Below are 27,535 nucleotides of genomic sequence, written 5' to 3'. Positions count from 1 at the left end.
TTAGTAATATATTGGAGACGACTAATTTGATGGAATTTCAAAAACATCTGAATATTTGTAAATTAGATCATTTAACTACCGACAAATCATTTAAGATTACTAAGTAGATCAATTACTTCTTGACAATAGTTTTTTTCATATTTAGTGATTAAATTGAAAATCGATTCAGAAAAGGAATATTTTTAAATTCATTGTCAATAAAATTTTATGATATTCTTTTAGTTGTTAATTACAAAAAAATTGATGCGGACACCACATGACTTGCTTGTACACCTAATAAATTACATATACACATTTTTTGATGCACTTCATTTAAACTCATTTCTTTTGGAAGTGAGATACGATCCTCTAATTCTTTAATAAAGTGGACAGTTAAACAATTGCATTGAGATGGACACCACATTGCATCACATTTTTTTGTGGTGTCCGTATCAGAATTTTATATTAGTTTATGTATTAATTTTGTTTCACGTCGCTCAAGTAGTTAATTGAGAACGTGTCGGATCCGTAACTAACACATCGGTTCGAATCCGACTTTATATACATACATTTTTTTATTTAAATATATTGATTTATTAACAATTGTTAACCTCCGTAAAAATCTTTGAATTAAAATGAAAAATATATAAAATTGTATTTCTCTAGTAATTTTTGATTTTTTTTTCATATTTTTTTTTACAATCAGAGGTTAATAACTATTAATAAATCGATATATATTAAATTTTAAAAAAATGGCAAAAAAAGGAGATGAAATCTGATTCGAACCGATGTGCCTTTCCCTTATATCCATATATTTCATTAATTAAAATTTTATTGGGTTATAACTAATGAAAAAGTACTACTTATGATCCATCGTAGAAAAGCTCTCAATGAGGGCTTCTTACTGCAATTAAGAAACGTCAAAAAATCAAATTTTTTGGATTTTGGCCATTTTTTGTCCAGTCGATTTCAATCAAAAGGGGAAGTGCATATCTATATGTTACAACAGTCCTAAATCCAAAATTTAAACATTCTACGGCTAATCGTTTTTGAGTTATGAGAAATACAGTACGTATGTGCAGACGTCACGCCGAAACTAGTCAAAATGGATTCAGGGATGTTCAAAATAGATATTTCCGTTGAAATCTGAAAACCGAAATTTTCTACTTCGAACAAGGAAGTAAAAATATCTCCCAATTAATGGAATATTTTATCCTGCTCCAAAAAATTGTTGAATGTTTTATTTTTACTTGGCAACAGTAGGAAAACCTCCACAGATATTAAAATCTCATATTCAAAGATTCTGAAAATCGGTTAATGCAAATATTTCCAGAAAATTATACCATATAGTAGTAATTAATTAATTCTAATTCCTATCTCAGCACAGCATAAAGCTTCAATTATAATATTACACATCAAAATTGAACATTATACAGGTTTTCAAAATACCCATCACTGTTTATTTAGGCAAAAATAACATGATCACCTAGTGATTCTCAAGACCTCTCTGAGCACTGCAAACCTCTCTGTACATCCCGGTTTGTAATGTGTTTGGGGTATTACTCTCACTGTACATAAGGCAATATCCCTTCCACGAAACGTTTTACTGCAACTCTGACAAAACATCAACAAACTAAATTAACATCTCGTAAGATAATTCCTGTGTTTTAGTGAATCGTGTATATTAATAATTAGGTACGTTAACTACCTCTGTTCACCGATTAGACGTAAAATAGCAAAGCGAGTAATTACACCTTAATTAAAATTAGGTATAAATTACGGTACAATATCAGATTAGATTTTAATTTTAAATGTCAATAATAAATTGAAATTTAAATAAAATTGTGTTAAAAATAATGTAATTAATTGTTCAAAAAAATATATTTTACATATCGATAATTTTAATTTTAGATATTAACATAAGATTAAATTACAATTAAATTTATATGCTTTATCGAAAAAGAAGATGGTTGAAAAGTGTAAAATTAAAATTATCGCTTGATTTTCGATTAATTAAATAAAAAGAGGCAACTGTAACCCTACTACAGAAATTCCTGTTCTGCATTATCAAATAGAATATATTTCTGTTTAACGACACTACAATACAACACTATACTTTGTAAAGACATCACGTAAAGAAGTTGGACGCAAACGCGATTCATTCATCAGTAATAACTGAAATAAAACGTTGAGTGATTTTTTTCATTAATCCATCGTTTTTTTAAATTTATTCAAAAAACACGTGTTTTTTAGTCATTTTTAGACGAATTTCATTAGTCATTAGTCATTTTTTAGACATCACGTGTTTTTTAGCCATTTTTAGACGAATTTCAGTCGGTGAACGAACGATCAAATTTCAGTTGAATTTCTAGCAAGAAGCAAATGAGACTTTTTATTCGGAAGAGTTCAGTGACAGATAGTTATAGAATGGAAAATAAAAAAATTAATCATTATTTTCACAGGAAATTTCCAACTTTTAATCGTTGAAAGAGAAATTTGTAATTGAATAATTTAAAATTTTTAAGTTGATATCTGAAACAACTCACAATAATTCGCTTCAATTACAATGTAATTAAATATGATTTCATTATCTCTTTATTGAGATTTACATTTTTAAACAACTTTATTAATATACTACTATTCTAAGACATAAGATAAACATTCTTCGAAAAACTAAATTTATAACAAGATATATCAAAATTTTCTCTTAAGTACTATAACTGATTTTTACCATTTTATTTCTAAAAGGCCGTAATAAAAGAAAAATATGAAAAATTGTGAGAAAAATCACAGAAACATAAGCTGTGAAGCTTACCTACAAAGCAATTACTTAATTAAATATTCAACAAAAGGACATTATCTCTTAAACTCGTTCATAATTTACGACATCGATGTAAGTTGCATGCGAAATAATTAGTAGCATTTATCTTTGAAAAATCGTTTATACAAGTAAAAATAAAAAGAATTTGAAAAACTAAATATTAAAAAATTTTCATAGGAATGATAAAACCCTTTTTTTGGTTTTATTCGCATTACACGTATTCTTTTATGAATTCTAAATTTCTAAATGATAATTATTTAATTTCACCACATTCAAAAGTGGCGTTATAACTTGTACTATAATTAGAAGAAAATATTTTAGTTGTATTAGAAATCTGAAACCAATTTTTTACTGATAAAATTGTATTTCTTACGATGAGTAAGGAGAGAAAAATTGTTTTATTTAGCTGGCCAAATAAGTGAAACTTATACAATAGTTTCAAGTTACACTTCTTGAAAAATCCGAAAGTTATTAGCATTTTAAACTGTATATCTGAAATCAACAGATAAACAAATTGTTCGCACAATCTTAGATTCGTGGTGTTTCCCAGCCTAAATGGTTTTAAAAAAGGAATTTTTTGTATGTGTTCAGTGAAAAAAATAGCATAACAATTACACTTTTGCCGTTAATGTAAGATGTATTTTTCAATAAATTTACCTTAGAGAAAACTTAATTAAAAGATTTAATAATGCAGCAAAACTTATAACAGTTATAACTCTATCGTTTAAGCACTAATCGGTGATCAGAAGTGAGTCTTTCAACTTCTAGTACTGCAGGCAGTTTTTATCGTTAGCAATCAATAAAAACTTATAAATATCATAACTAATTACTGTTTTTAAAATAGTTCGATTTGAATGTATGAAAAAATTCATCTTCCAAACCGAACGATTCTAAAATTTTGTGGTGCAATGTGTCTGTGTGTTAATGAGATCTTAAAATGAATACGGCCGAACTTGTTTTTAATTTCATTTAGGATTAATTTCAGAATTTTCTGTATTATGTAACCAGAAGTTATTTTTATGTTAACTCCCGTTAACTAATTGTTATTTAAATTTATTGTTCGACGAATTGTGACCTTAACATTAGCTAAATTCAGGTTTATCCGTCAGGCCAACGTCCGTACGATTGTGTAAAATTAAATATCTTATTACGTAGGCGTTTTTAAATTTTAATATTACACATTTTGATAAAATGGTACGCTGATATCGTAGTTGTGGTGATTTTGGGTGGCACCGCCCTCTGATGTTTGGGTAGTCGACCTTGTTGTCACATTGTGGCATAGGCAAGGGTGGGGGGTGGGGAAGAACTAAAGCACACATATAAATAAGAAGACTCTCCTTGATCTTCATTAGAAACAAAGTGCGAGTTCTGAAATCAAAGAAGCGCCGGACCTTTTCACGATGTACCTACACGCAAAACTTTTTGTAAGTATTAATTAATGAGGGGGTTTCTCTAAAGATTGGTGAATTAAGGGTAGCTTTAGGAGCTTGTAAATTACTTTTAGACGTTAAAACATTATTATTTCCAAGTTTGGGCTCAAAATTTTAGTATCTTTTCATTGTTGCGGTGCTAATTTTAAATTGATTTTTTAATATCAGTTAACAGATGGAATAAGATTTTAATGTTGGTAGAGATATCCGCTTTGAAATTGCATTTCATTTGAATACATTGTTCATCCTTAATTATATTTTTACTGACTACTAAAATTTATTTATTTATCTAAACATTAATTATTTTAGTCGATAGTTGACAACTATATATTCGAGTCGATTCTTATAATTAATCGTTACACTCAAAAAATTGCTCCAATTAAAAGTTTATTTATTTTTTATACAGCAGAAACAGCAGTAACTGTAAGTTACTGCTGTACAGATAATGACTGATCTATATGCAAGATTATTAGAAAATACGAAACGAGCTTTGGTATATAAATGTTGCATCTATTTCTTCTGTTTGTGCAAATTATTTAAATTGGAATATAAATTTAAATATCTCCAAGCATTCTTGTTCTGTTTATGTGTAGCTCCTTACACAATCTTCGTCAAGAGAAAATTGGCAACCTAATATTTAACATGGGTTCCTATCACTTTTCATAACTCAAACTACAATAATTTACAAATTGGTAATTTTAACATCTTTTAATTTCAATAAAAACTAATATTAATTTCTATATGCAGTCCTAAAATTCTGTGTAAAACCTGTAATCACGATCAAGTTAGCGAACGAAAACAAAAGATAAAAATGAATATGAGCATGATATCCTCATATATAATATGTGCTTTAACAAGAAATCCCATTTAAAAGTCGAAATACTTCTGTATTTATTTTTTAATTTTACAAAAAAAATAAAATACCTTTCATAACTACTAATTAAACATTACAATTTGCTTTAAAGTTTACAGATATTTGCTTGATTTGAATTGTATCCTCATTGCTTAAATCACTTCTTTGAAATCAAATTCACTTTCAAAAAAGAAACAAATCTATTAAAACAATTTTTTTAACCTAATGTTCCATATTTCATTATTTAAAATCTATACGATCTCAAATTAAAATTCCTAATGTCAAAAAAAAACTTTTTTTCAAAAAAATAAATAATGCAATAATTATTAACTGTTTAATTATTAAGCGTTTAAAAACGGTAGTTTTCTTTACTGATTAATGAAAAATCACAAGCAATAAATGTAAATAAGAGAAACACATGGTAAGCTTTTTTTTTCAATTTTAAAACTTAGATATAATCCACCAGTATTTTTTTTTTTTTTTTTTTTTTTTTTTTTACTTATTCATAAGCATTAAAAATAAAAGTAATAATAAGCAAAATTGATAAAAACAAATTTTTTACTGTCAGACCCTTTTTTCACTTATTTTATTTTATTTTAAATTATAAATGTCTCAAAACTAATAAACAGTAAAACAATGATTTATAGTGGAAGAACTAGATCTAATTTTGCATAAAAATAAGCAAACTTTTATGTACATTACTATTATTTATCAATAAACATATACAATAAAATTATGTTAGTATTAATATTCAAAATAATAACTTTTACAAAATAATATAGGAAAATATTATTCTGACGTATTATATTTAAATGATAATTTAATGACCAATTAAAAATTATTTACATTACCTTCATTTAAGACCTTCTACATTCATTTCACACCAGTTCTTTTAAGTACTTCTTTTGAATCTTTTACCCTAAATGCATTTGAATTTTAACTTTCTATGACAATACATTTCATTAAATGCTGATCTGAAATATAAACTTTTGGAGTATTAAGTTATTTCAATAAATCCATTATTTTTTAAACCATTAGCTTTTGTAAGGTAAAATTTAACTTGTTGACGAAGGTATACCGGTTGCAATGTTATCTGCCTTCACTGAACTAGAATTCTTTAAAGAACGTACTGAAATTTTCCGTATATGCAACACGTTTAACAATAATGTATTAAACTATACGCTAGAAGTAGACCTGCGCCAACAGAAATAAAACAACTGAACCAGATTTTCCACATAGTTGACATATTTGAAAAAATAATCCTACAGTATAAGGCCTTCAGTATATCCGGAAATATTTTTAAAATACTTTTAAGTTTCTTTTAATAGTTTTAAATACTTTTAAATATAATTTTAAACGTTTTTAAGACAACTTATAAATTTAAAATTTACTTAAAGTTTTAACTTAGATTACTTTTAATATTCTCTTGTAATAAAATAGTTTCAAAAAAATTCTCTAGAAAATCTTTAGAACAAAGCATAAGACTGATTCATTACTACAGATGTAGCTTATGTTGAAAGAGTTAGATAAAAAAATATTACCACCTTAAGCTTGAATCTACCAAAGAAAGACAGTTTAAAAAAAATAATCAATAAACAAAAAGGTAATTCTAGAACAGCAGATAATTTCAATACGGCTCACCAAAATGAATGGATGAGTCACTAGAAAGATGTAATAAATCCAAATCTATGTGCACTTACGTTAAGTTGTGTACAGTGGATCCTAGTATTGTAAAACTGAAAGTTATGTGAATAACAGGTATTACTTATTTTGAAATAAATTTATCAGATTGAGCTCTTTTCTTTTTATTTCCTCGTACGCAGTATTTTAATCGTGAAAAAATTAGGTTTTCAAATTTCAACGTCATTTTGACCATCCCTGAATCCATTTTAACAAGTTTCGGTGTGACGTTTGTACGTATGTACGAATGTATGTATCTCGCATAACTCAAAAACAATTAGCCTAGAATGTTGAAATTTTTTATTTAGGACTGTTGTAACATCTAGTTGTGCACCTCTCCTTTTGATTGTAATCGACTGAGCCAAAATTGTGTGTACAGTCAAACCTCTAAATAAATTTGAATTTTGGACTTTTTCTTAACTGCAGTAGTAAGCCCTCGTTGAGAGATTTTCAGTGATATATCATAAGTGGTACTTATTTTATTGGTACCAGAGTTCAAAGCCAAATAAAACTTTAATTAATGAAATATTTGGATCTTACAAGGGGATGGCACATCGGTTCGAATCCGACTTCATATACATATATTTTTTTTAACTTTTTTTTAATTTAAATATATTGATCTATTAATAATTATTAACCTCTTATTGTAAAAATAATGTTAATAATAGATAATAAATTCAATAATAATACAAAAAAAAATATGAAAAGAAATCAGAAGTTATTAGTGAAATCAAATTTTATGTTATTTTCATTTTTCAATTTTTTTTACAATCAGAGGTTAATAATTATTAATAAATCAATAAATTTATTTAAAAAAAGTTAAAAAAAAATATATGTATATGAAGTCAGATTTGAACCGATGTGTGCATGGTTACGGATCCGATACGTTCTCACTTAGACCATATACTTGAGCGACGAGAAAGAAAATTAATATATAAACTAATATAAAATGCTGATACGGACACCACAAAAAAAAATGTGATGCAATGTGGTGTCCACCACATTGCGACTGTGAAACTGTCCACTTTATGAAGAATTGGAGGATCGTATCTCACTTTCAAATGAACTAAGTTTATGAATGAAGTGCAGCAAAAAATTTGTATATGTAATATAATAGGCGTATAAGGAAGTCATGTAGTTCCATATCAGACTTTTTTAAATCCGATCAATGAAGTGAAAATTAAGGTAAAAACATAATTGTCGGTCGAATTCGATTGTGGAAATTTTACTCACCTCTAAAAATAATTATTCTCTATGATCAGTATCTTGAGCACTGTTTCCAGACGTCCAGATATCAATATATGTTACTATGTATGAACTGTTGAGGAGGTACTTCAACAAAACCCTAGTTTATTATTGTACTTTTTTATAATTTACAATAGTTCTTTTAACTGCAGTACCTACAATAAATATGAGTACAGCACAGTTAATATTTTCAAATTAATATATATATAAAGAGCGCAAGCTAACGCTTAACATGTAAGAGTTTACAGTCAGAGCTCTTTCCAGCAGATACGTTGGCGACCACTTTTAAACGAAAGATTTTATGAAAATTTATTATACATATGTCGCTCCATTTGTAGTAAAGCCATAGAAAATAATAATCGGAGAAACCATTTGGCTGTAAACTACTTTAAAAAACAGGTAACATGGCAAAAGATTAAAATACAACCGCTCGGTTTAACAGATCCGCATCTTGAGTCCACCTCATTAACAAAAAAAAATTAATAGTAAAATCAAAACAAACTATTTTTTTTTAAATTTTCCACGGAAGAGTTTAAAAATCGTTAATTTATACACGCCAAATAACCTTCATGTCAAATTAGAAGTCTATTAAATAGACTCCTCGTATTCGGAATTTAAAATTATTCAATGTTACACATATACATACGCGCGTGCGCGTATGTGTGTGATAATCTTGACATAATACTCTTATTTAACCGTAATAATTTTATTAATATAAATTCCATTACCTTTTCTATTTTAGTAACAAAAAAATTATTAACTTTTTAATCTTACTGCTCATTTATCCAGTGCAAATTTTGTTTAAATCAATAAATTATATTTTTTCCTTTCGATAATGACAACACCATTTTGCTTAGTTCGGTGAATAGTTTAAAAATGAAATATAGTTCAGCATCATCGCGGGTTATACAACTTTTAAAAAACGTTGTTTACATTTTATCAGAGGTCGGTTGGAATTTTAATTTTTTTAATTTACTTATGATTATTTAATTTGTATAATCATTAGTTTGGAATCTTTAAGCTGACTACGTAAATTTTTCCCAAGATTCTATTTTTCATGCCTAATATTATTTAGTATACATTTTTTATCTAATTCACTACCCTAGTAATATTTTTTAATATCTAAAAAATATTTTTACATATGAAAATTTATATAATATATGTGATATTACCTAATTCAGTCTACTTTATCTATACTGTCGGAAAAGCTATTTGCAAAATTATCACGGAAATATTAAGTTACTTAAAACTTGAGTAAAAAGAAAATTTATATGTTTATTTTATGGAAATAAATAAGGTATAAATTCTCAGCCAAAAAGATAATTTGATCCATTCCTACCGTCACAGTTATTCAACAGTGAGGTGTCTAAGCCAAGAATTGCGAAACCAATGTGCTACCGGTTTAGATGCAGTTTTTACACAAAACTAACACGATAAATATAACTTCACTTTCTGCTCATTAATCATTATAATAGTATTATCTTATTAAAAATAAGATATAATAAGTATTATAATATTATAGTATTATAATAAAAATTATCGGAAAAAATTGTTTTTATTAATAAAAATCAATATCTATAACAAATTTCCTTACTTTTTTCAGTCTATCCCTTTTTTAATATTACAAATTCCTTTAACATTAAAAAATTTGGAAGTCACCTTTTATATTTACAATTTTAATATTTCAGAACGTTTATTTATGAATAAACACGATACACGTGTTTATCGTGTTTATCTTCGCTAAAAAGATAATAACAATTTATCGGTAAGAAATCAATATCTACTTCTATCAAACTAAGCGAAAGAAATATTTTCACACTTAATCCAGTCGACACTGGGCAGACTAACATGAAAGAATGATTCTTTATACCGGTGAATGTTCCATTACTACCAAAGACGGCTTCAAGGTCGTTCTCGTTCACGTTCATTCACGTACTGGAGAATCGCTTCCTTTACAGTTTTTAATTAATTACTTAATCATCCAATAGATTCTTCTGACAATACTTTTTTTAGAATGAAAACATTTCCTTTACCAAATCGACTTATTTAATTAATTTTTAAATAATCGTAATTATAATACTAATCAATAAGAATAATTATCAGGAACATTTTTCATCCTATTTTATACATATATATAAAATACAAATATATATTTTTATATTAAATATATATTTAAACATTTTTACTTCCTTGTACGAAGTAAAGGATTTTTACCTCAAATGCATCATCAGGACTTTTTTGATGTTCTTCTAAAACAATCTTGTTCTTTTCCATATCTTCTTTACTTCAATTTGCTTTTTTTACTGTCACACTTATTACTCGTGCCAACTTTAGGTTTCTTTAAAGATAAATTTAGAGAATGAAATATGTTTTCGTTAATATTTCTTGATACGGGATAACTAAAAAACGATTAGCCGTAGGATGTTGGAATTTTGGATTTAGGACTGTTGTAACATCTAGTTGTACACCTCCCCTTTCCATTGCAATCTACTGAACCAAAAGTGTCGAAAAAAGCCCAAAATCCAAAAAGATTTGGATTTTGGACTTTTTCTTAATTGCAGTAATAACCCCTCACTGAATTCTTTTCAACGATATATCAAATAAAATTTTAATTAATGAAATATTTGCATCTTAGGGGAAGGCACATCGTTTCGAATCAGACTTCATCTTCTTTTTTTAACTTTTCTTTTTTTAATTTAACTATATTGTTTTATTAATAATTATTAACCTCTCATTGTAAAAAAAATTTACGATGAATAGTGTAATTCAATAACAGAAAAAATTTTTTTGAAAAAATATCAGAAGTTTTTAATGAAATAAAATTTTACGTTCTTTTCATTAAAAAAAAAAAAAAAAACAAAAAACGTGTAATTGTAATTTAATAGCCGTACAAGGAAGTCATGTGGTGTCCACATCAGATTTCTTAATTTACGCTTTCCAAATTGTAAACCATAAACTGATTTTATTTATTTATTATTTTTATATACTTGCGTCATTGTTATTTCACGTAATTATTTATTATTTTACGCACCGATATAAACTCAACCGCTTCTTTTTTTAAGTATTGATTTAATATATTGTGATGCTTCTCTAATCGATGTTTTTTCTTATGGTTTTCCTTTACTCTTCCCTGCAGATCCGGAAACAGTTACTTTCGTTACGGCGGAATAGCGCACTTACCATTCTCTCAAAACATTCTTCAAGAGACCTTATAGTTCCTCATTATTACGAACTAACAAAATACAAATTAAAATAGTTATTCACTGTTTGACGGCGATCTATTGATAAAAATTAAAAAGAAATAAAAAAAATATATTACAGCTCTTTTCGTTTGCGTAATTCAAAATAGCCCTGTCTTACGGAAAAATATTTACGTAATTTTTTTCTTCATATGCAATATCAAAGTTTTTTGTTTTCTAGTATTATCTTTAATATTTCCTCAAATAACTGTACAGAATAGCAAGTCTTATCAGCAGTAGGATGAAATAAATCAGTGTGAACTTGAAATCATGATGAACGCTTGTAATTATACCATTTACGTAGATTCATTAATTATAAATTGTATAGATAATATACTGTTGTGGGCTACACTTTCGTCAATGAATTCAGTCAATAATATATATTTTAAAAACCGATAATAAAATGAACTATATTAACTAAATTATATTAATAATGTTACTATGTTTATTAATGAACTTAATTAAGGTATTCAAAATTAAATAATGAGTATAAAAATTAAATATCGGCAGTGTACCCGTAGCTAGTAATAATTTTATAGTGTTATAAACAGTTACATAATGTTATATGAGAATAAGCAGAGTTTACAAACAACATTCCTTCCTTATATGGTTTAATTAAACAATAGTTGTGATAACATTTTGGTAACAGTTAGTTAATTTTGTCTTAAAGAAAAATTTTTAATTGAGACGTTCATTACATAGTTTACATTATTAGGTTATTTATTTTAATTTCATTACACACATTAGTTTTTGAATATAGTTTTTTGAATACTTTGTTTAACCTCTGCCTTATATGTAATAATTTTTTCTTTTACTCTTATTTCAGTTATTTACACACGTTATTGAAAATTATTTTGTTCTTTTTGTTGTTTCCTTCTTTAGATAGATACGTACTTTTATAAATCGAGTTTTATCCAGTTAAATTATCAAAAATAATAATTTTTCATATAATTTCTTTAGATAATAAAATTTAATTATAGAAATAGATTTTTTTTAAATTCTAGATACTAATAAATTTATTGCACATATATATATATATATATATATATATATATATATATATATATATATATATATATATATATATATATCTGTTGACATAAATATAATCAAAGTAGCTTCAGTAAGAAATTTTACAGTGCACTCTACCTTACAAGAGATGTAAATCCAATTTATAGTTAAGTCTTGATCATCAATTAGCTAGATGTGTACGTGCTATTAATTTTTTATATCTACGGAAGAGTTCACTGGAATCGCAGAAAATCAGACTAAGAAAACTATACCTTTAAATTTGATCTGCGTTTATTTTATTCCTATTTATAAAAAAAACAAAAAAAAAACAGATTTATCATATGTAAACTTCACACACAACGCTTATATTCATAAGCGACTATCTGTTTTTCCACAGCACCTCTATTTCATTATTATGTCTATAATATGGTCATGTATTACTTTAATTTCTACTCCACTGTTAGTTTATAGTACCACCAACCCTTCAATTGCCCCTAGTTAAAATTAATCCTTTATTAAATAAAATAAGATAAAGATAAGAACAAAAATGTAGAATTAGAAAAATTTACAAATAAAGTAGGACCACTAATATCATACGAAAAAACCGAATGGATTTCAAACTCAATTTGTGTAATTAAAACTAAAAAACATCGAAATTTAAATACCTTTGAAAAGTAATCACTTCTAACGTTCTAGAAGTAGAAAGCATGAAAACAAGGACACAAAACAATGGAAAATGCCTATTCTAAGACAGTAATTTTACCTGCAGCTTCATATTGACATGAACGCTTGAATTTCTTTTCAAAAAATGGATTGGAAAAGCGGAAAGAAAGACACTAAGAAAAATTCACAGTCGATTCTAGCGGAAGGGATACATAAACTTAGAAAAGAGGAAGATCTTTACAAAAACTGGAAGAGAATTGATCATCTTTTGAGGAAAAGAAGATTAAAATTTTACGGTCATCTGTATACAGCGGAAAAAATATATTAACAAAACAAATAATTAATTTTTTTTGAAAACAGGAAAACTAAAACTAAATGTTTTCAAGAAGTCGAGAAGGATCTTAAACTTCTTAAGATATCAACAAAAAAAATATATATACTGGAGAGATTTCTTTTCCAGAACGTTGATTTCAGAAGTTAAGTTTTCAGAGGAAAAGAATATTTTAAAAAGCCTAGCATGGACACTAGAAAGAAGAAAGAACCACCGAGAATGAACGATTACATATTGGAAGAACAGGAAATTGAATACATCGTGATCCTTAGGTGACCCAGACAAAAAAGTAAGATAAAATATTTATACATTTATTATTTTTACTGAAATATTGTAAGTAAAAATTAATGCAATTTTTTTAAATTTTATAAGTGATTAATTGATAGATTTTTCAATTGAACTATTATAATTAATTATTTTTATTTCAGTTTTTTTTACTTTCTTTTATTTACGTCGTATTAGACATAACTAACGTTCTATTATTTTTATAATACTAAAATAACTGGGTGACCATAAAGCGATGCAGAATTATTGCGTCAGTTTATTAATAGGGCGGTGCCTGCTTAAGTGACCGACCTTGACAGTCCTCTGGCCCTGCCCTTATTTTACAGTACTAATCTGATCCTTAATTATGTTCTTAACGGTGTACAGTACTTACTCACGCGGAAGCGCTCACGTGGGTTTCTGGTCAATCACGCACTAACCGCATGATCAGTTATTTCTGACCACAGCAGTCGTTGTTGTAATATCGATAAAACAGTTTTTCCCCCGCAGATCACGTTCGGTTCGACGATAGAAATCAAGATCATTTATCATTTTATTGAAAATATACTATGTAAGAAAAATGAATAAAATAATAACCGCATATTTTTCTTAAAAAAAGATGACTTGGGTAATACCGAGTTAACGATGGCATGATCAAGAGTTGAAAAACTAGTTTGACTTTTTTATCTACATCGGTTCTTCCATATAATTGTTTTAACCTTACATTGTTTCAAGCACGGCATAATATAGAATTGTATTTTACATTAACTCACATTTAATAAAATCCCACGACTTTGGGATGTATCCATACTTTCTTATATTCTAATTAACGCGGTTAAATACGTATTCAATATTATACGAACAGCGGTACTAATTTAAACTTTCAAGTTTTCATCGTGAACAAAAAGGAAGTACTATAAAATTTCAATGAAATTAATTATTTTCATTAATATATTTTCAATGTATTTGTAAAGAGTGATAAAAATTGGCCGATTGAATATTTTTTTCTATATCATCTTTATATATTACTATAATTATAATTTTATTTTATATTAATATTAACAATAAAGCATTAGTAGTAAGCATTACAAATCATTTACTGAGGAATCACCTTAGAGTGTTTTATTAACCAAAGACAGTCTCGCCCGATCTTATAGTTTTCAGACCGGGTTCCACTTCGCGAATTCGTGATACCAACCGTTCCATCCCATCCCCCATCTTTATGATATATTTTATCTCTTTTTGTCTTTATTTTTTTTTTCAAATTATCTATTAATTTTCCGAAGTATAAACCTTACAAGAATAAGAATTAAATAGACAAAATTTTCTCTAACCAAATAAAATTTTTATTAGTAATAAAAGCTTAAGAAGATGTAAAACTCATCTCATGTCTCAAACTCATGGACCCTATGTCGATGAGCATACAGCATTTTCAATCTCGTTTGTTTTTCCTCTTTTCTCGTCATTTAGTTCTACGACATTAGTTAATAATAATATTAGTAATAAATAACTAACTAAATCGTACAACATAACCATAACCAGTGATAGTTTTTGTGGCACATTGAAAAAGACCGGAAAAGAAAATGCAGGTTTTTAGAGTTTCTCCATAATCGATAAGTTCCAGTTAATACTGAAAATGATGAGGGAAAATCATTCAAACCTCTGGGATGGAACTGATCCATTTTTAGTTTAAATCACAGAAAATTCTCTTAATGCCACGCATTAAATAATACGAGTTGGATGGACTAGACATAACGCTACAGCCGTTAACATGAATAGTTTCTGTTTGTAAACCAGATTACTAACGGCTGGTAACGTTTAGATTTACCCATAATAGTTTTACATCTGTATTATATCGGATGATTATATAATTTAAACATAGTTTCATCCTTTAATAAAAATTAAGTATAATTTGATATCACATATTTACATTTATTCTCTATTAAAGAAAAACATGGCTGCAAGTTACTGCATAAAACATTAATTTTTCTGTCGGAAAAGTTATTTACATATAAAAAGCTAAAATAAATAGTACCAAATAAAGAAATTTAACTTTAGATGTATTCAGAATGGCTTGAATGTTGCTTTTAACTCAGAACATGATAAAAATTTAGTATTTCACTTCTCTCATATAAATACCGATCTCCGTGGTGGAATAGTAGCGTCTCGGCCTTTCATCCGAAGGACCCGGGTTTGAATCCCGGTCAGGCACGTCATTTTTCATACGCTACAAAATTCGATTTCTATATCCCACGCACAAACTTCAAGCTTATATGGCGATTTCATCAAGAAAAAAATTATTTAGATAGCACTCGCTAATCGATAATCAGAAAATTATGCTTATAAAGGAATGCGACATGCTTTTTTTCACAATTATATGTTAACACAGCAAGAGCTTTGTATACTTACAGATCATAACACTAAATCATTAAAGCGGTAATGGTAGCATTAAATCACTTTTGAATCGTGACAAACATATATTTTTCAAACGTAATAAATTCTACCTTGTAATAAATCTCAATTAATTTATTGAGATATCAACTTATGAATTATTATTTATATATCAGATTTTAATATTTATAATATTGGTTGTAATTATTTCCCTCGGCAGATTAATTAATTTCTGACATTAAGATTCTATGTTACTTATTTTACTCAATTCAAGGTAATAAAGAACAAACAATTATTTCATAATTTTTCATATTATATTGAAAGAAATTATTATAAAATTTAAATAAGTTTTTAAATTGCATAAAACTTTTTAAAATTTATACCTATAAATTACAATTATATTTTAAATTTAACATGATAATATAGTTATAATACTATACAATATATTATATTTAATTAATATAAGTTCAACATACCATTTCTTGTGATTTAGAGCCATGTGGAAGTTAATGTTATGTTTGATTTTCATAGTGCCTAAAAAATATTTCAATACTTTTCAGGTAGTGTTTGCTGCAGCCACTGCATCACTGGCTTATCCTACACTATTTTATTCTGCTCCAATAGCTCCAATACCTGCTGTAGTACATGCTCCTGTACCGGCTGTACTTAAGTCCCAATATCATGCTCAAGATGAACTTGGACAATACACGTAAGTACACCTTAAATGCTTAAAAATTAAAATTAAAAAAATCCCTTTCGGGATGCAGGAAGGTGGAGGTAGATTTCACCGGTGCTAAGTAGGAGATAAAAAAGATTTTCACCTTAAAGTTAAGAAAAACTTCAAATTTACTTAATACGACAATGGTTACATGTGAAAAAAATCGCATGTTTAGCATACAAGGCCTTTTTTTATACAATTCCAGCAACGTTTGGTCGTCCCTTGCCGTAAGGGTTGGTCATATCAAAAATTGTTTCAGACAAAAGTTGTAGGTAATGTTTAGAGAACTAACGACCACTTTAAACCGATTCGATACTTCCTTATTAAGGCAGGTATGATTTTTTTTTGTTTTTAAAACCCATTTTTTCCACCCCCTGGGCCAATGGTTGGTGATATCAAAAAACTTTACATACATAAGTTTTAGATCCTTATCCAGAGAATAGTAGAAACTTTAAACGAATTCGGTATTTTACTAAATAAAAGCGTTATAGCGATATTTTGTTTTTTTCGAAAAAGCTCCCTCATTTCCACCCCCATGGGCGATTTTGGCCGTTAACGAACTCGACTGAGATTTTGGGACGAGTTATTTTTAAGGAACAATTTGAAAGAGATTGGCGCAAAATTACGGCAGTTATCGTGTCTATAAGAAATCGATATAAATAATATATATACAAATGTATATTATAAATTTTTGAGCTGACGGTGGTTTTTGGGTCTGGGGGATGTAAAACGCGAAAATATGTCGAAATTTCCGAATCATGGTACCCATTACAGTAGGTAACTTTCTTATGAAATCTACCTAAAAGGCGCGCGTGTGTGTGTGTGTGTGATTTACATATGTGTGGTCATTTGATAAATGCTATTGATAAAATTTAGTGTTTAAAAAATATTTTATTAGTTTTAAATATGTTTTTATTATTACTTCTGCTGATAAAAATAGTAACAAATAATTTAAAATGTAATTATCTCACATAAACTGAAATATAAATATATTTGTTTATTTATTCGTACTGACATCAGGCTGGTGTTCAGTTAACGTTACTTTACTTCTTATTTTTTTGTTAAGAGATAAATTTTGTAACAAAAGAATAATCTAATGCATGTTATGAAAATCTATTTAGTTATAAATATAAGTATATGTTATAATATTATAATAGTTATTACCCTACTGATATATTGTTAACCCTGAAATCAAGTTTCATAAGTTTTTAAATTACATAAAACGTTTTAGAATTTATACATATAAATTACAATTATACTTTAAATACATGATAATATAGTTATGATATTATATAATGTATTATATTTAATTAATATAAGTTCAACATATCATTTCTTGTGATTTAGAGCCACATGGAAGTTAATGTTATATTTGATTCACAAGAGAGTCAACAGTTCACAACAGAAAATTAATTTGCTACTTTACACCATTGTCTCAAACTTTCTTATGGTTGTGATACATCTTAGATAAAGCACCTTTGGTAAAAAGGCATGAGACACTATTGCTTTCTGTAAAAGTAATGAGGTTTGTTGTACGATCACTCCCTATTCAAATTACAAATTATTTATTCCTTGTGATGAACAGAGTGAATTCATCAATTGGGACCAAATATCACCTGTATTTCAGTCAGCTTGATATGCCATTATGATACAGTATGTTGAACTTAATAAAGAAGGCGACAGAAAACCACTTCATACCTCACTTTTATTGTCAGCCTGATATTGGATCCTAATTATTCTTCAGAATTTTTATTTTTTAGTGAACTCATGATTCAAATCATCATGAGTCAAATCATCTGTAACCATTATGGTTATTGCACTTAATATTCACAACACAGTAAAACAGTCAATTTAAGTACCTTGTAGCAGCAAGTCAGTAACAGACAAGTAAACATATTTTTTTATGTGATTGTTAAAGTGACAGACCTAGAACCAACCCAAGTTATTTTCACACTGAAATTTATTTATGTAGTTATTTTGTTCATCAACTTGCCCAATTTTTAAATTTACAGAATAAAAGTACTTTTCAAGAACAACCTAACCAGAAATTCTTTATGTAATTAACTTTTAAAGAACTCTATTCATTTCTTCTCACAAAGGGTTATTTTTACATAAAGTTTTGTGATAAAATTTTAAAAAAAATTGCTAATATTCTAAAATTACAAAACACCCATAAAATTTAATTTTTAAAGCCACAACAAGAATGGTATTTTTGTTGAAATATGTCATAAAAATCTTCTCCTACTTGTAAAAGTACATTGGAATACTGCTGTCCAGTATTTCATACTTCGCAGCAAAAATAAACTGGCCATGTAGGACGTGGATCATCTGAAACTGTCTTCAAAAAAATATTTTATATTAAACAGCATAATTCGGAATGCAATATTATTTTTTTAATTTATTATTCTATTAATAATGAATTTATTAACAATTTAATAATAAATTAACTGATGTTAACAGATAAAAAATGATGATTTAGGTACAACGGCATAAAAAGCGGTGAATGTTAAATACTCTTGAAAATTTAACTAATCTTTTACCCCAAGCTTAACTGCAGGAAGATAAATGCAAATATATTGAATTTTCAGTTAGAAAGAGAAAACCAAACCTACTCTAAAATCAGATGCTTCTGTTATCCATTTACTATAATTTTATCTATCTATCAAATTTGTTCATTATAGATATGGTTATACCGATGGACTGTCAGCCAAAGCAGAAGCCAAAAGTTTTGATGGTGTAACAAGAGGAGGATATTCTTACCTTGATTCCAATGGTGTTGTACAAAACGTTAATTACGTTTCTGATGCAGCTGGATTCAGAGTTGCAGCCACTAATCTACCTGTTGCACCAGTACCAGCTCCAGTTCCTCTTCCGGTAGGTCCTGCACCAGTAGAAGACACACCAGAAGTGGCTGCAGCCAAAAGTGCTCACCTTGTTGCTCTCAAAGAAGAAGAAGCTAAAGCTGCTGCAGCTCCTGAAGAACCAGCTAGTGCCCCTGCAGAGGTAAATACTGCTAAACTTTAAAAGTAAAGATAGACCATAGACACAAACTAATTTCAGCCCTAATACCAGTAACATGTTTTTTGTTAGATGCATATTATTTCTAATTAAACAAATTTAATTTTGAAATTAACCTATTTTATTTATATGCTTTTCAGAACTACAAACTCTAAATGTTATTATGTTATTACTCCTTGACTTCTAAAAGTGAAGGTAACACTTTTTCTTCTAAAGAACCTAACATCTCCTGTAATTTCAGTAGGTCCGATATATTGATACTACTTCAAGTTTGACTGAATGAAGAAGGCAAATAGGAAATCACTTTGTTCCTTACTTTCCTAAGTCTTAACTAAGCATGGCATGGAATGCCTGTCATTTTGATAATGTCTACCAGTTTTAGGTATGATTTGTATCTCATTAGGTCACCTCAGTTATACTACCTAGCATATGTACATTCCATAAATTACATTATTAGATAAACTACAACTACTCCTTCCGTTCCTCAAATATTCTATTACTAGGAATATAGACTAATTTAATAATACCGTAACTTTAATATTACTTCAAATTATTGGATGATTTGTTCATTAATGTGTAGATAAACAACTTCACTTTTGAAAGAGAACTCCTCTTGTTTTCCTAAGTAGGATTTCTAACATCTAAGTAATGGAGTTTAGAACCCCAATATTGTCAATATTACTTATAACCTCTTATACTAACTATAGTTTCTATATTATTAGTGTCATATATTGATACATCGTTGAAAGACTGCTCCTCAATAATGAAAGAGATCCAGATCCTTCCCACTAATTGGCTGCTTTAAAAAAAAAACCAATCAAAGAATAATTTATATATATTATTTTAATAAAAAATTAATTTTTATGAAATTAATTTTTTTAGGATTCATTTATCTATAATATGAACGTATAATGTTAAATTATATTTAAGTTCTATTAAATAAACCACCTAGTACAGAATATTGAGATAAGACATATCTTATCTTAATTTTTCATGAAAGTACTTTCTCAGGATCCCACATCCTCAGTCATGATCAAAACAATTTTGTTATTGCATAATAAAGATTTAAAAACAAAAATAATAAAATTGCATATTAATTATGCATGCAATAATATACTGATATCTGTTGCAGTTTTTATAAGACCTTCTCTCTCAAACACAGATGATTTAAAAAGTTGAAATTTTGTTTGTATTTATATATATGTAATATTTTTCTAATATATTAATATTTCTAAATATTTGTTAATATCAGAAATAGAACGTAACCATTCTCTTCAGTTTGTTTATTATAGGGTCTTTCACATTAGATAAACCTAATTTATTACTTTTTGTAATCTCTATAATATTCAAGAAATCTAGTTCTAAAAGATCTATTTGTTTTTCCTATATAAACAGCATACAATCATTTTATTTAATTTTATATTCCACAAAGATTTTTTATTATTATCTTTTTTTTAAATATTATATTATGTATGTGGTTATTAGGTTTATATACTGGTTTAAATATTTCTTTATTGTAAGTTTTAATAATGCTTTCAACGATATTATTAAATATAAATACTTTATGTAAATTTGTTCACTGTTTTCTGTCTTATTGTACTGATTGTAAAGTAGTTGTTTTGTTATTGTGTTTTGATAGTTGTTTTTTACATATACTATTAATTAAAGTAGTATCATATCCATTTCCAAACGCTATATGTTTATTTTTTTTGTTTCATAATTTAACCTTTTTTTTATTATGTGTGTATCTGATTGCTCTATTAATCATATTTGTATGTTAATTTTGTGAGACCAAGGGTGATTTGATTTTTTATGAATTGTTATATGATTAGAAGTAGATTTTCTATATACTGATGTTTGTCCTTGTTTATTCTGACATTGACATCAAAATAATCTACAACATTTAAATAATTTAAAACATTCGAATAATTTAATTTGACATTTAAATAATAATATCTTTTTCAAGTGTGAATTTTGAATTTTCATTACAAGAATTTAATTTTGTTTAATATTATTAGATATTCATTGTTTATTACTGGCTTATATATAATGAGAATATCATCAACATACCATGTTCATATTAAAACTTTATGTGTATTTAAAGTATTAATATGGACACGGTATGTTGGTGATATTCTGAAACCAACTTACAAACATAAAATATTTAAAAAACAAAAATAATAATAATAAAATAAACAATCTGTGTGGAATTTATAAAATTAAATGTAATGATTGTGATGTTACTTATATAGGAAATAGATCCTTTAAAACTAAATTCCTTGAATATTATATAGATTAGAAAAACAATAAATTAGATTTATCTAATATGTCAGACCATCTAATAAGCAATAAACATTCTATTTCTGATATTAAACAAATTTAGAAATATTAGAAATTAATAAAGATGACATAAAATTAAATATATTAGAAAAATATTACATATATAAATATGATAAACAAAATTTCAACCTGATAAACCATTAGACAGTGTTTGAGGGAGATGGTCTTATAAAAACTGCAACAGAAAGTAGCACTTATATAAATTAATATGTAATTTTCATTATTTTAGTATTCTTATTTTTAAACTTTTATTATGGAATAATAGGATTCCATCAATCATGACTGAGAATGTGGTATCCCATGAAAGTACTTTCATGAAAAATTAAGATAAGATATGTCTTATCTCAATATTTTATACTAGGTGGTTTATTTAATAGAATCTAAATAAATATATATATATATATATATATATATATATACCATCAAATGCATACCTAATGCCTCCCATAAAATACAAATATGTAATATATAATATATTTGTTATAATTATAGACAACTCTGTAAAGTTAATTTGATCTATTTTAATTCTTTTTTTATTATTTTTTCTTTTTTTTATTCAAAGGAACCAAAAGAAGCAGATTCTCCTGCCCCTCAGGCTCCTGTTGCTCCAGCTGAACCAGCACCAGATGCTCCAGCTCCAGCTCCAGCTCCAGCTGCTGATGCAGTAGAAGTTAAGGCAGCACCTGCACCCGCTCCTTTACCTCTCCCATCAGGTTTACCAGCTCCTGCTGCTTTCTCAGTACCAGTTCCAATTGCTCCAGCTCCTGTTGCACCAGTAGTATATTCAGCCCCTGTCCCAGCCGCTGTCCCAGCCCCAATAATTGCTGCTCCGCTTACATCTCAATACCACTCACAAGATGAACTTGGCCAGTATAGTTATGGATATATTGGTGGCCCATCTTCAAAAGCTGAAATAAAGACATTTGATGGAGTTACTCGAGGTGGATATACATATCTTGATGCCAACGGTCTTGTTCAGGTAATAAAATACAATACTTACAAGAAGTATGTTAAGCAACATAACAATTACATGATAGCACACCTTTCTTTCTTTTTCCTGATTAGCCTCCAGTAATTACCTTTCAGATAATACTTCAAAGGATGAATGAGGATGATATGTATGAGTGTAAATGAAGTGTAGTCTTGTAGTCTCAGTTTGACCATTCCTGAGATGTGCGATAAACCCAACCACCAAAGAACACCGGTATCCACAATCTAGTATTCAAATCCATGTAAAAATAACTGACTTTACTAGGACTTGAACACTGGAACTCTCGACTTCCAAATCAGCTGATTTGAGAAGACGCATTCACCACTAGACCAACCCAGTGGGTTATGAAAGCATACCTTCTTTTTTTTCCTGTTTAGCCTCCGGTAACTACCGTTTAGATAATTCTTCAGAGGATGATATGTATGAGTGTAAATGAAGTGTGTAGTCTTGTACATTCTCAGTTCGACCATTCCTGAGATGTGTGGTTAATTGAAACCCAACCACCAAAGAACATCGGTATCCACGATCTAGTATTCAAATCCGTGTAAAAATAACTGGCTTTACTAGGATTTGAACGGTGGAACTCTCGACCTTCCAAATCAGCTGATTTGGGAAGACGCGTTAACCACTAGACCAATCCGGTGGGTGTATGAAAGCATACCTAAATGTTGTTGATCTAACTCTAAACTAAAATAACTTTCTTAGCATAGCATTCTTCTTTATTCTGTAACAAGTTTCTAAATTTATTACACAAATTTCAATAGATTTCTATATTCAGTTCTCAGAAAATTAACTCAAGAGATTTAGCCAGAAATAATTATCTCTTGAGGGACTATTAAAGAATATATCTGCCATGCCAAATTTATCTTTCACAAATAGTAAATAATATTTCCAACAAGTATTTTAGTATATCTTCTTTAAAAAGATTACTATTTCTGATTAGAAGAGAAAAATGTAGTTATTTTTTAACTACAAACTCACTCTTCACCATACTAAAAAAAAAATTATTACTAACTTACCTCATTAGAATTTCTAGTGACGAGCAATGAAAAACTGAACAAATGAGATATTTACAAAAAAAATTTATCAATAAACTTATCATTAAAAAAATATTATTGAACAGTAATCCTTTTGTAGAAACCTGTTCCAACCTACCAACAAAAATGAAATTAAACTTGCTACCAATTAAATTACACAATTGCTTAGCAGAATATTTACAAATTAATATAATATGTACTACATCTCACACAATCTCTAAATATGATCAGCAAACCTAACAACATTAATTTCATCTTGAAAAACTTTTTATTTGCCATTGTTAGGGCACAAGAATAATCTTTTAAGTAAACAGATGCTGTGTAGCTTTGTTAGATTCTGAAAATAAATGTTAATAAATTAAAATATGTTGCAGCTAATTCAGAATTATTTCAATCATTTTATAAAATGAGTACAACTTTTTATGAATTAATTAGAGATTTATAGCTGCTTGGATTCATTAAGTGATTTTATGTGCTTCTCAAAGGCTGTAAGTGTACAAGTGAGCCCAAGTGAAAAAAAATTTAATTTACTTACAGCCTAATGATACGGTAGTAACTGTTAATTTTACTTATATTAAACATTTTCTCAAGCTCAAATCAACAAAAGGGTTTTTATTTTTCATAGTTTGAAATATTACTGTTAATTGATTGGTCTAACCAAAAGAATTATCTTGAGCCTTCTCAATCCAAACAAGGAAATTGAAATATTAACAATTAAATACTATGTCTACATATAAATTATGTATCTTCTTTGCAGTCTGTGATCCGCACAATTTACTCAAGCTGATTCATGGAAATCATTACTAAAAGTAAATAAGAGTTTTAAATAAACCAAATGTCTGGTAGTTATATGATCATGAGAAGTAAAAAATAGTTGAGATTAATCTGATATATGTAAAGAATTTAGTTATTATTTACGCAATAGAATCTATGATTCTAACTTAAGAAATGTATTCCAGTTAATTTTAAATTACACTGTAACTTTGTATATGATGCTACACCACACTTGCATATCAAAAGATCCATTCATTCTGTATAAATACAAAAAATTCAAAGATTCATTTTAAATATTGGGTAATTAAAGTAACATACCTATTTTACCTAATGGTGAGTGTTTAGGTTTTGCAAAAGATACTACTGGAAGGGCTGGCTTCTAATCACTCTAAATTTACAATTTAACTTTATTAGACATAGTTGTAGGGCTATGATGTAAACAGAGTAAAAACATACAAAAAAAAAAATAAATACATTTACCAGTATGACTTGTTAGATGCATAATTTTCTCTTTATTACTTTTTCCATGTGAAAAAGAAATTTTTAGTCAAATCAATAAATGTAATTATGTATGAAACAAACATTTAGATAGTTCAGTATCAATAACCATAATTCATTCATTTGGTTAAATTTTCTTTTTCAACATCAAATTTAAAAACTTCTAAAAACAAAAAAAATGTACTTCTAAAAAACCATTTTGAATTTATTATGCAACTCCTTCATCATTATGCCCACTTCTTTCATATCATCAACTACTTTTTACCTCCTGTTGCTCACCACTATCTATTGTTAGGGGTGGGCAACTGTTAATAGGTTTTTTGTAACCTTTGGGACCACTAACATTAGGTATTGCCTCAAAGGATGAGATGAATGATTTTTTAGCATATGTGAAAATGCCATACCTGACTGGGATTCAAACCCAGGACCTTCGGATGAAAGGTCGAGACGCTACCATTTTTGCCACTGAGGCCAGCACAACTTAATGGTTAGAACTAAGTAATATCACAGCTCACAATACCTTCAAAAAATTTTTTTAAAGCACAATTTCTCATTTCATTGTTTTATAAAGTGATCAATTTTTAATCTCTTAAACAAACTTCATACACAAATTAGTTAAATAAGATATAAAATTAATAGAATGATTTAATGTTATTATAGAAAATATTAGTTTTCTTATAGTAACCTGCAACTACTTTGAAATATTTCCAGACATGCTAAGATTACATTATTAAATTTTAATCTGTACATGATTAGGTTCTATAATCTATGCTTATGTTACTACTGTAATTTATTTTTTAAGATTTTTAATATGTAGAAATCTCTTTTTCAGAGTGCAAATTATGTTGCTGACCCACTAAATGGATTCAGAGTGGCTGCTTCCAACTTGCCTGTAGCTCCTGGCCCAGTTGCCATTCCAGACAGTCCAGAAGTAGCTGAAGCCAAAGCTAAACATTTTGCTCTTATTGCCAAAGCTACAGCTGAAGCTGCCAAAACACCAGAATAAATGATAAAAGACACACAATAAAGAAAATCTTTGGATATGAAGACTGCTTGTGACTCTCTTGATACCAACAAATGAAAAGACCATTTTATATAATATTCTCAGATCATAAATTTAAATCGTTCACTGTATCATAAACTTCATTATCATCTACTAATTCATCCCCTATTTTTTCTATTCCTTACATTTTTTCACATAATAATGTCTTCTATTGTTTAGAATTAAAAAATTCTGGGAATTCAGGCCAGTAGCTAAAAGCACTTAAAGATAATAGATGAGAATAACCTCTCACTTCAGTTAACTGAAATATTGCTACTGGTTTAAGTGAAACAAAATAAGTAATAATTTTATTACTTAATAATATATGTTAGGTACTCCAAGGGCCACAAAACATTTTATTTTTTTAATGAGATTTATTTATGTCTTTCATACAAAAATCTCTAATACATATAAAACACTATTATGACATATGGCATTCTGTGTTTTTACATTTAATGTTGGGGCTAGACATTACAATGTGTTTCAAAGAATTATATATTACTGACACCATTAAAATTTTAGTTGAGTTAATAAAATCTAAAAAAGAATGAAAATTAAGAATTTCTTAGGGAGAATTTTAGAGATCATTCTCTTCATATCTATCTAGATAATGTAACACATTTTATATCATTTATTATCTAAATTATTTGTTCATTATTTGAAATAACTTAATAGTTAAGAAAGAAGAATTCATTTCTTTACATTTGAAGACATACCTCTTGAGTCTTGAGATAGTCACGAGCATTATATTGTAGTTACTGGTAATTTTATTGTTTTCTCCTCATTATAAAAGAGCACCAGATATTTGTATACAAGGTGGCCCTCAGTATCATACACATGAAACATAACAATGCTGTTGTATATTGTTCATTAAATTAAATAAAGTTTGTTGGAACTTATTTTAATAAAGCAGAATTTTATTATTTTATTTTTTTTAGTCCTACATTAGTTCTGAATTAAAATTCTAAGTTTACAAGCTTTATGAATAGTGTTTGAAGGCTTCAATATTCAAATCATTAACTCTATTAAATAATAGAGCATTTTAAAGCATTATCACCATTTTTATCCAAGAAAAAAGTTATGCTAAAATTTATATCATCTGTAAGAACGAACTTGATCCCATGAAACTACTACCTCAATTTTTTTTTATTAGGTGGTTTATTTTACAGAATTAAATATAATTTAACAGTACAGAGGAATAATATGAATC

The 27,535-nt window shown here is 27.7% G+C and overlaps 1 protein-coding gene across 1 annotated transcript; it reads left to right on the top strand.

The window, feature by feature from the left end:
• The first annotated feature begins 4,153 nt into the window (after window positions 1–4,153).
• LOC142334246 (uncharacterized) lies at window positions 4,154–27,248 on the top strand. The gene is made up of 5 exons (XM_075382117.1): window positions 4,154–4,224; window positions 16,468–16,616; window positions 19,307–19,628; window positions 22,546–22,962; window positions 26,116–27,248. Exons 1-5 carry the CDS (start codon window positions 4,201–4,203, stop codon window positions 26,287–26,289), a joined length of 1,086 nt encoding a protein of 361 aa, XP_075238232.1. The 5' UTR covers window positions 4,154–4,200; the 3' UTR covers window positions 26,290–27,248.
• Window positions 27,249–27,535: the final 287 nt, after the last annotated feature.

This window comes from Lycorma delicatula, chromosome 1, assembly GCF_047948215.1.
Source record: "Lycorma delicatula isolate Av1 chromosome 1, ASM4794821v1, whole genome shotgun sequence".
Lineage (NCBI taxonomy): Eukaryota > Metazoa > Arthropoda > Insecta > Hemiptera > Fulgoridae > Lycorma > Lycorma delicatula.
The sequence above is the reverse complement of the archived record's forward strand: the minus strand, read 5'-3'. Positions and strand labels throughout refer to the sequence as shown.

What these genes read in the sequence shown, in the direction of transcription:
- LOC142334246 (XM_075382117.1), top strand. Translation starts at nt 4,201, where the DNA reads ATGTACCTACACGCAAAACTTTTT. An exon ending in CAGCTAGTGCCCCTGCAGAG is followed by an intron (nt 19,629 to 22,545) that starts GTAAATACTGCT and finishes TTTTATTCAAAG; the next exon opens with GAACCAAAAGAAGCAGATTC. An exon ending in ATGCCAACGGTCTTGTTCAG is followed by an intron (nt 22,963 to 26,115) that starts GTAATAAAATAC and finishes TCTCTTTTTCAG; the next exon opens with AGTGCAAATTATGTTGCTGA.